Below are 10,402 nucleotides of genomic sequence, written 5' to 3'. Positions count from 1 at the left end.
AAAGAAAATATTTAATATATTTATATTTAAAAATCCAGTTTGATATTTAAATAAATACAACATTCAAACAATTTATACATTTTACATATATATAATATTAGTTCAAATGATGACACATCTCGCTTCTGTTATTACTCTTTCAAAATAACCAAATAAAAAATTTTAACGTCTGTCTGTTTTGCCAATACCACGTTTTCCTGAGAACAAATGCTTTGGCATTTTCGTGCCAATAAAACGATCAGCTTCACCTTTAAGACCCAGTCGCGTAACTTTCTTTGCTATATCACGTTTAGCCATAACTTGTAATTTCTTCTTCATAGCAGTATTCTTAACACCCATATTATCACGTGACGGTGCACGTTTAAGTGGCAAACCAGTCTTTTTAACAATAGCTGATGTTTCTTTATCCGGCAACGGGCTCTTGAATAGTTTTTTGCTACCAACAGGCACAAGACCGCGTCTAATATCCACAACTGATTTAGTAAAGTTAGCATTTTCTGTACCTGACATATCGACACCAAGATTTTGCATGGTCTCTCGCAATTTAGACACTGAACGATCACGTACTTTGGCTTGTTTGTTTCTGGGCATAACTGGTTTGTTCTTCTTTGACGAAAGACGTTTGTCATCACGCAAATGGAATCTCTTACCACGTATCTGCTTAGCCATTTCACGGATCTCTTTAAGTGTTTCATCCATACTCATATCAGGTACTTCATAGACACCACCCTCAACACGTAAACCTTCTTCACGTTCAAGTTCTTCAAGTTTTGCAAATATGTCTTCATCAATATAATCAGCAACATTGTGTCCCTCCCAGAATTCTGGAATGACATCATATCGTTCTTCTTCTGGTATATCGGCATAATTTTTCTTAAGATCCAGTATGTAATCATCACCCATTTCTTCTTCAATATCTTTTTCAAGTTTGCGTTTACGTTCTGCTTTAGCGGCATTCTTTTCAAGACGTGCAAGTGCTTGTTCTGGTATGCAAGGTGCACGCACTTTTTCATCTCTTGGCGCGGGTACAGCAACGTGTAATCTATTGAGTATATTATCAACTTTCTTAGTGCGCATTTTCTGATCAACACGGAAAGATAACAGACGTTCACAAGCTTCCACTTTAACCTCCATTACACCAGTTTCGTTTACAGTGGACATGAACATAACAGGAATGCTAGTATCTTCTTGCAATTTTGTAATAACAGCTTTACGCTCTTCTGATAAATCATCCAACGAAAGTATGTCAATCTTATTGATGGCAACAATTAAAGGTTTGTTGGTAAAAAGTGGTTTAATACTTTCGAACAATTTTACTTGTTCTTCTAACGAATGTCCGCATTGTTCAGATATATCCATGAAATATAAAACGCAAGAACGTAAATGGGCCAGGGCAGTGATGGCTTGCATTTCAATAACATTGCGCTCCTCCAGCGGATGATCCAAAATACCAGGAGTATCAATAACCTTAAATTTCGTATTATAATTTTAGATAAATTCAATATTATAAAAGTAAAAATAAAAATTTACCTGCCATCTAAGGTATTTGTAATCAGTATGTCCAACATACAGTGACTTTGTAGTGAATGCATAAGGCTGTACTTCTACATCTGCTCTAGTGATTTTATTGATAAATGAAGATTTGCCAACATTTGGAAAACCGCAAATAATAATTGTGCGTGAATAGGGATCTATAGTAGGCAAACGTGATAAATGCTGACGCACTTGCTCCAAATATGTAAGATTAGATGCTTGTCGTTTCATGATAGTAGCCATGCGACCTAAAGCAGCTTTTTTCAATTGCTTACAACGATAAAGTGAATCACCATATTTCAATAAACGTACATAGTCTTTTGCGACACTAAAATTTAATAAATTTGTATTATACCAAGAATGAAAAAAAATTTTGATTAACTTACTTATCAACTAAATGTCTTGCTGTGTTTAGCTGACCCAAAGCCAACTTGTAATGATCTTTATCATACAGTACGTTCATTAAATCAGCATAGAATGGATGTACATCATCTAATTTTGGAAAGTCTTGTATAATCTGTGATAGACGATCGTGGAAGTTCTGTTGTGTATACTTCACTTTACGTGTGTAGAATGTGCGTATACGTGAGATTTTATATCCTTTATGCACAACTGTTGGTGTTTTACGTTGTGTCTTTGATAGCATAATATCTATGAAATCCTAAAATTTAAAAATATATTATTTTTTAGATACAAACATATTTCGTCATTGTATGTAAACAACAATTAAGGTTAGTTTTCAGGTGCTCCACTGGCAGTAGATTCAAAAAATTGTTTTTTTTTTAATTTAGTAGTTATTTCTATGCTTACTTTGGCTGGTGGAACCACCATAATCTTTTTAAAATTATACAAACTCATTTTGAATTATTAATTGTTTATTTTCCGCGTAAATTAAACGAAAATAAACAAAATACGCTGCTAAACAACACCACGCGGTGCAGAGCAGCTACGAAAAGAACATAAACGTCAAAACAAATTTGACATATCAACATGTGTGTTTCAGCGAAAGATGACAAAAATTTTTGTATGGAAGTGAGATATTGCTTTAGCGACATCTAGTAGACGTTAGCAAATGAAAACGAAATTATAAAATTATTTTAATACGCCATAGATTTTTAGTAATAATTACAAAACCTTTATTTAATATATGTTATTTTAATTTTTTAATACTATTTTTTTTTCTAAAATTTGCTATAAAATATATAAAAAAACACATTGTGTGTATTTTAGTTATCAAAATAATCTGCTATAATAAGAATTTGTTTATAATAACCGCACTTCTTTTTGAAATAAAGAACATTCTCTAAAACTATAATAATCTGCAAAATTATTCAAATCTGATTTTGATGTGTAAATTTCACAAACAAAAGGCAATTTCTTATCACACTCTATATTGAACCACATATTTTCGGAGTTTAAAGCAACACAACTAAAATTGACAGAATTTTTTCTATAAATAAATTAATATATATTATTTAATTAACATAAAGGTATATGTAAAAACATACGAAATTTTAGGATTTCCAGGTCCCCACGCTCTATACCAAAAACAATTAAGACTTTCATCATCAAAATTGATAAATTCATTTTGTGCTTTATTGTGTCGAAGCCCAACATAAGTCTTCAAAAGTTTGGAGGCACCATCCATTGACAATTGTTTTTGATCATAACTATATACACGTAATATATTCGATATAGCTTTTGTACGTTTTGCGGAAATGACATGTGCCAAAGCTGCATTCCCTCCTTCTAACCTGGAACAAGTTTTTACTGCAGTTTCGTAGGTTTCTGGGGTAGTAAAGAGTGTAAATAGTCCGACTCCTGGAGAACAAGTATAGTTTGTTGATTCTAATTCAAATGTTTATGGAAATAAAAATCATAAACTTATTTATATAGAATGAATTATTTTAAGACTTAAGAAATCAATTTAGAGAATCCCTTTTAATATTATTGTTATTCTTCTCTAAAACAGTAAAGGATCATTTGAAATGTTTGATAGAAACAAAGAAGAAGAACAAGATTAAAGTAGAGAAAACCTTTCACATGATTCTGAGTTGCTTTAAATAACTGATTCTACTAAACTCCTTATAAAATGGACAGAAAATCGGAATTGAGTTGGACATCAAAGCATATGAACACGGAAACCGGGAAAAGACTGACTACATTCTAAAGGAAAACGCAAATATTTATTAATTAGAGTTGAGCCAATTTGAACTCAGATGAAAAGTTTTTTAATATTTAGAGATACTGAAAGGAGTACTAACTTAAAAACTATAGAGTAAACTGTAGATACCAAAGGCAGGCTTGCAGTTTTAACAATCTTTTAAAGATAGTCTCTTACTAACATATACCCCTTCTAATAAAGGGTTAAAGTACTTTCATCCAGTTTAGTGACCCAGAAAAAATAGAAAAACCTTAGTTAAATAGTTCTGACATTATACCGTCTGATTTTTATTCATTTCAATGTCTGTAAAATGTACTTTTTAGTATAATATTGACAACAAAAGGATTGTGAAGACATTTTTTCGTCAGTTATTCAAATATAAAAACCTGGAATAGAGATTCTTGCCGAAAAGTTGTAAAAGGTATTAGCAAATACTGAATAAATATTTCGATAAATAAAATCACTTTAAAAAATAAATATTCAATTTGTATAAAAAACACCGAATACTTTTTTACCAATCCATTATATTGATTTAATCAATTAATTAACTAAATAATGTAATTTTTCGGTTCTCCCACAGATTTTAGAAAAGTGCGTTATTTTAAATTAAATTTTAACTATACCATATGTGAACATATATTCGTTTTCAAGGTATTAGTCTTTATATGTGATCTAGCACTTTACTAACTGGTGCTAGATGCTATCTCGAGTTGTTTTTAGTGTATTCAACACAACACGATTCTAAATTTAAATCTCAATATCTCAATATAAACCAAGAATATCTCAGCTATATTGGTATAAAACATAGCAGAAAATTTTGATCGTAACAGCTGACTCCACTAGAACCCAAGAAATCGATAACGTACCAACTTTTTTTTTTCAACTTGCCTATTGGTCTGCCGTATAAACTGAAATAATCAAATCTGCTATCGTTTGTCATGGTAAAGAAGGATGCATTCTCCGGGCATTGCAATACAAGACAATTAAAAAATTCCTCTGGTTGCTTCCACAAACCTTGACGTCTCTTAGCAATTCTATTATTAAAGCTCAAAGCTAAGATATAAAAATATAAATGTAATAATCAAAAAAAAAAAACTAAAAATACAATTCCACCTTCATCACTGTTTTCTACAGCAAAGCTATTAGTTCTACTTCTGCGTAAAAAGGAGGCATAATTTAAAGCCAAGCCGTGTACACTTCTCGCCAAAGCCATACATTCTTCCAATGTTTCCGTATTATTAGCCGCAATCACCAACTGTTGCGAACGCTGACAACGTCGCACAAGTCTGTATTCCAATAATTTTTCTTCGCGGCAATTTTGAAAATTTTCAACACTAAAAACACGGAGTAGGAGGAATAAGTATGTAAGTTGAAAATAAATTTTAAACTTCAAACTTTGCATGTTTATAAAAAACTAACTTTTTTAAATTAATATATAACCTTTTATAGTCGTTCTTATTAGATACAAAAATTGAAACAATTATTAATTTTTTTTTAATTTATTTTAGTTTATTTTTTATTATTTAATTTTATTACAATTTTTCCGTATGTCATTTTACATTGTCATATTTCTATGTCATATTTTGAGCACCCCAATTATATATAAAATTATTTCTTTATATATGTGCTATTGCAAATGTATTTTCCATTAACTACATACAGGGTATTACATTGTTATTATTTATTATAAACTTAATTAATGTGCTTATATTATTCAGTATTGCAAAGCTCCAGTCAAGCATTTCAAGTCATTGTAGAAAATTTATTTAAAATGCTTAAATGAAGCAATGCAAATATGTTTAACATTTATTGTTAATATAATTTTAATGTAATTAAGCTTAATTCAAATATCTCATTAAATGTATATATATGTATATATGTATTAAAAATTAATAAGGAAACTCTTATTATCTGCTTAAAACTAAAATATTTTATAAATTGTAAGTAAATTTCATTTTCTATAGAATTTTTCATTTTAAGTGACTCTCATATAATTAAATAATATTGCATACTTTTAGGTGTTCGGGTGTATTTGATCATTAAGTATAAATATTAATAACATTCATTTTAATATAAATATTAATAATATAAGTATAAATATTAATATGTAATAATATTTATTTTAAAATAAATATTACTAATAAAGGAATAAATATTAATAAATATAATTAATATTTAATATTTATTTAAAATAAATATTACTAATATAATTATAAATATTAATAATATTATTTTAATATAAGGTATAAATATTTGATAATATTTATTTCAATATATAATATTACTTAACACGAGCATAATATATCAATGTAAATATTTTATTTTATTAAATATTAGTAATATAAATATAAATATTAATAATATTTATTTTAATATAAATATTACTAATAAAAGTATAAATATTAATATGTAATAATATTTATTTTAATGTAAATATTACTAATAAAGGAATAAATATTACCAAATATAAATAATTTTTAATATTTATTTAAAAATAAATATTACTAATATAATTATATATATTAATAATATTTATTTTAATGTAAGTATAAATATTTAATAATATTTATTTTAATATAAATATTACTAACACAAGCATAAATATTATTAATATTTAATAATATTAATATTAATATTTAATAATATTAATTTTAATATTAATATTATTAATGTTTAATAATATTAAATTTAATATAAATATTAATAATGTTTAATAATATTAATTTTAATATAAATATTATTATTGTTAAATAATATTAATTTTAATATAAATATTATTAATATTTATACTTAAAGAGTTAAGCTATTGCGCTGCTTTATTTTATTTAAATATCAAAATTTATTTATTATTGCAAATATAGGGATATGGACGGATTTTACTAGGGCACGTATTTTAGACGTTGTAGTGCTGTAGCACATTATTTACTTACAACAAGTTTATTATATATTTTTCATTATATTAATAATATAATTCATTTTGAAATAACTTTCTCTGCTAACGACACACGAAAATAAGTTAATTTAAATATTCTTATAAATTATTATTAATAAAATAAATTAATTTAAATTGTTTATAGTTTTAAGTTTTAAAAGGAGTTTAGTTGCGATATATGACAAGATATACGAATAGTTTTTTTTTTTTTAACAAACATGTAATTTACTAAACTGAAACTAAAAAACTTGAAACTTTGGTTAAGTAGTTATAACCTAGAGTTTAAAATACAATAGTTTTACAGATATCACCTGAGTGTCGGTTGTATTTGTTGTTAAAATGTTGAAATTGCTTTAAATGTTATTACGTTAAAACGACCGACTGTTAAGCAATTAATTAGCATTTAATTAAATAATTAACCAACACCAAATTATTATTAGAAGTGCATGTTAACAAAGGATATTAAATGTCTTACCTAAAACTATGCTACAAATATTGAGTAACAAATATCTTCGAAGACAAGGTAGCCTTTGCAATATTAGAGGGCAATGTGACTTATTGCCCAATAATATCATTCATAATTTAGTGCAAAGCAAAAAGGGAGTAGGGTGTGCCGTGGCTTAAAGTATACAAATTGACTTAATTAATTAATTCAAATTTAATATATAAAACCTAAGGTTTTTAAAGTTATTGCATATTCAAAGGCAGCATTTAGTTTACTCGAAGCAGTGAATTCAAATAAAATACAAACTTAATTAATATTTTATCAAAACAAAAAAAAAATTCTCTTATAGAAAATAACTTAAATCGCATAGCAAATATTCTTCTTACGAAATTTCTACATATTAATACAAAAAAAAAAAATAAAATAAAAAAATTTTATAGTAAATAAAACTGTTTTGTGACTTAATTACTAATGGAAGTTGACTATAAAGTAGCGTAGCAGTTTTTAAAGATTAGGAATCCTTTTTTTAACTGTAGGCACAAAATTTTGAATTTTCCTCTTTTTTTACAAATTTTATAAATATTAGAATTTAAAACACTTTAAGTGTTCATACACAAATTTAAATAAATTTTAATAGTATAGACCGAATAAGTTAATAAGTATATGTACTGCTTTGTAGCAATGGCAATACTTATGAGCTACTTAACTGCTATGCGAGAAAGCCGTATTTGTATATGGTCCACTGTAAATGGAGCTGCCCGAATTGGATACCGTCTTAGTGCTTCTTCTGGCCATTATGCACAAGACAGCGGCAACGACGGCCAACATTAGAATGAGACCGGCAATTGCTATGGCAATGGCGAATGTACGTTGCGATACGCACAAAGCGTCATCAAGTGTCTGAAAATTTTTCATTAATTAATTAAAATAATTATTTATTTTGTTTTAATATGATTGCTTAATTACTTTTTCTTTGAAGACTGAATCTTCATCATCTTCTGTTACATCAACATTTTCATTCACATAAAGACCAGTATCCACTTTAATGATTGCTTGTTCTTCGTCTTTGTTATCGGCGTTAGTTTGTCGTTTTGGTCGTTTGCCACTGCAAGTAGGAGCCTAAAAAAAATAATTTTATTGTAAAATTTAATTTAAATGCAATTAAGTACATATATTAATTCTCATATCAGTTAAATAATTGATAAAAATAGTTGTAGCTTATTAATGAGTCAGCCAATCCAATTGCCTCATCATTGCGGTTCTTTTAAAGCGAGTTTTCGAAGCATTTACTGAAATCATTAATGAATATAACTTGCTATATAATATATCCTTACCACTTTACATTCGGGATCCTGCAAGGCACACAACCTCACATTGCATTGATAGTAGACAGACGTGGTGTACGGGAATTTATGTGCTGGGAATGTAACATTCGCTGCCATGCGATCAGTAGTGTAATTGAATTGTCCCATTATTTCATTATCCATTGGACAACTAAAAAAGAACAAAATTAATTATAATAATTTTAAAAGTCTGATATTATATATTTTGGTAATTATGCATAATAAAAGTAATATTAGTAAAGTTAATTAACCCTTGAAGTAAATAAAAATTAGTATCAAAATAAGAATACATAAGAAAGAGGTACCAAATATATTCACAAGTAAAAAAGGCACTAATCCGTGTGAGAATTCAACCTGGTAAAATTGTCTCTTAAGAAAGATTTGTGAAAGGTTTAAATCTATTAATACTACAGCCCAAAACCATAGGCCTTTCAAATAATCTAAAGGTCGTTATTCTAGAGTTTCTGTATAAGTATAAAAACACCTCTCATATGGCAAAGTTTTTATTTCCCAGGAGAAGATCAATCACAAAGAATATGCACTGAGCCGTCAAAAAATTGAAAGACATCTGGAAAAACCTGTCTATTAAAGTATTATCTCAGATAACAGTTATCAATAAAATTCTAAAGTCTCAAGTCCACTCTGCTTAGTGAAAGTAGAATGTGGTGATATTCCCTTTTCTGGGAAGAGATACTTTCACGAACCAACGTTATTACCCCAGTAGTCCCCAGTAGTTCATTTATTTTTCGTCCTCTTCATTAAATTAAGTTTTTATGATTCCATAAAAAAATTCCGGATCAATTCATCACTAAGCAATAGCTGAAATCCCGTACTAATAAGCAAAACATGTGAGTCATAGAACATGGATTACTAAAGTTGCGACTTGTAAAGGACCTGACTAATAATAGCAGCAAAATTGCGGTTTAATTAGATTAATTATAAACATACGATTTAACTCTTGCTGACCTCAATTATAGAGTTGGATCAGAAAGAAAATTATTTCACCCTAAATGTAATAGAGACCAAAGAATTGCAGATGTGTCGCATTATATGAAATACTGTGCCCTAATATTTCGTCAATACTTACCCATCTTCACCCAAAAGTCGTTGTTCACCCCAACCCAAACCATCACGTACAGTACAATCGGTTACGTGTAAGCCATACACATCTTGCTTATCAATGCTTACAACCATCGTTAATGGATCTCCTATCTTGACATCATCGGCAATTTTATGTTCTGCATTATAAATTTTCATATGACAACCTGGCATAGGAATTTCATTTAATTCCTCATTCGCTTCTGCATTAGCAGTGGATTCATCATCGAAGACATCATCTTCATCTAGTTCATCACCAGTTGCACGATATTTATCCAATGAACGTCCATAGTCGCGCCTATCGGTTACTTCACTATCAGCGCTATGGAATGCTTGGGGTTTCTGTGCATGCTTTACTTGCTTGGAACTGGGTTTGTGTTGTTTTCGTGTTGCAGCATCACGACTTTTATACGCACAACGCACGTGATAACCACGACCTAAGTCGGTGATAAGTTTAAGGTGCGGTTGCAGAACGATTGTATTGAAGAATTCAATACGTCCGTCGTCCTATAAATAAAGAAAATATGAACAAATTAAAAAAATGTTTAGAGATATAAATAATGAATAAATAATGAATAATAAAAAAATTGGAGATAATATTTTTTAAAAAATGAGTTAAAATCCGTAAAAATAGATCAACTAAATCTCGTTTTTTGGTTATGTAGTGAATATTTTAAAAGGAATATATAAATAATACTGGGTTTCGAAGCTCTTGTTGCAATTGCCTGATAGGGTATCTTACATTTGAGAGGTTTGCACCCAGATGCCCTGCATAAGTCCCCACATTCTTAGAAACATCACCAGTCACATATATGAACGCTGTCAAGAGTCAGGGCGTAGACCAAGTTTACCCCTTTAGCAACAGAATCATCATTTTCTTGACCCAT

At 28.6% G+C, this 10,402-nt stretch overlaps 3 protein-coding genes across 3 annotated transcripts; all 3 read right to left on the bottom strand.

The window, feature by feature from the left end:
• LOC119679545 (nucleolar GTP-binding protein 1-like) lies at positions 1 to 2,482 on the bottom strand. Its single transcript, XM_038091960.1, has 4 exons — positions 2,344 to 2,482; positions 1,920 to 2,194; positions 1,531 to 1,861; positions 1 to 1,467 (listed from the first exon to the last, which is right to left on the bottom strand). The coding sequence occupies exons 1-4, from the start codon at positions 2,389 to 2,391 to the stop codon at positions 163 to 165; spliced, it is 1,959 nt and encodes a 652-aa protein (XP_037947888.1). The 5' UTR covers positions 2,392 to 2,482; the 3' UTR covers positions 1 to 162.
• Positions 2,483 to 3,086: 604 nt separating this feature from the next.
• LOC119676966 lies at positions 3,087 to 5,264 on the bottom strand. Its single transcript, XM_038088233.1, has 5 exons — positions 5,257 to 5,264; positions 4,811 to 5,031; positions 4,586 to 4,750; positions 3,149 to 3,381; positions 3,087 to 3,092 (listed from the first exon to the last, which is right to left on the bottom strand). The coding sequence occupies exons 1-5, from the start codon at positions 5,262 to 5,264 to the stop codon at positions 3,087 to 3,089; spliced, it is 633 nt and encodes a 210-aa protein (XP_037944161.1).
• A 2,276-nt stretch (positions 5,265 to 7,540) lies between these two features.
• Positions 7,541 to 10,402, bottom strand: LOC119676965. Its single transcript, XM_038088232.1, has 5 exons — positions 10,367 to 10,402; positions 9,505 to 10,022; positions 8,409 to 8,568; positions 8,041 to 8,193; positions 7,541 to 7,974 (listed from the first exon to the last, which is right to left on the bottom strand). The coding sequence occupies exons 1-5, from the start codon at positions 10,400 to 10,402 to the stop codon at positions 7,777 to 7,779; spliced, it is 1,065 nt and encodes a 354-aa protein (XP_037944160.1). The 3' UTR covers positions 7,541 to 7,776.

The sequence above is a fragment of the Teleopsis dalmanni genome, chromosome 2 (assembly GCF_002237135.1).
Source record: "Teleopsis dalmanni isolate 2A chromosome 2, ASM223713v2, whole genome shotgun sequence".
Classification (NCBI taxonomy): Eukaryota; Metazoa; Arthropoda; class Insecta; order Diptera; family Diopsidae; genus Teleopsis; species Teleopsis dalmanni.
This window is presented reverse-complemented; position numbering and strand designations above follow the sequence as displayed.

Coding starts and splice junctions, on each gene's coding strand:
- LOC119676966 (XM_038088233.1), bottom strand. Junction 4,751..4,810: donor TGTAGAAAACAGTGATGAAG/GTGGAATTGTAT, acceptor TTTATATCTTAG/CTTTGAGCTTTAATAATAGA. Junction 3,382..4,585: donor TTTATACGGCAGACCAATAG/GCAAGTTGAAAA, acceptor CATTTGAATTAG/AATCAACAAACTATACTTGT.
- LOC119679545 (XM_038091960.1), bottom strand. CDS start 2,391: ATGAGTTTGTATAATTTTAAAAAGATTATGGTGGTTCCACCAGCCAAA. Junction 2,195..2,343: donor TGGTGGTTCCACCAGCCAAA/GTAAGCATAGAA, acceptor TTTAAATTTTAG/GATTTCATAGATATTATGCT. Junction 1,468..1,530: donor ACAAATACCTTAGATGGCAG/GTAAATTTTTAT, acceptor ACGAAATTTAAG/GTTATTGATACTCCTGGTAT.
- LOC119676965 (XM_038088232.1), bottom strand. CDS start 10,402: ATGGGTCAAGAAAATGATGATTCTGTTGCTAAAGGG. Junction 10,023..10,366: donor ATGATTCTGTTGCTAAAGGG/GTAAACTTGGTC, acceptor CTTTATTTATAG/GACGACGGACGTATTGAATT. Junction 8,569..9,504: donor CGACTTTTGGGTGAAGATGG/GTAAGTATTGAC, acceptor GTTCTTTTTTAG/TTGTCCAATGGATAATGAAA.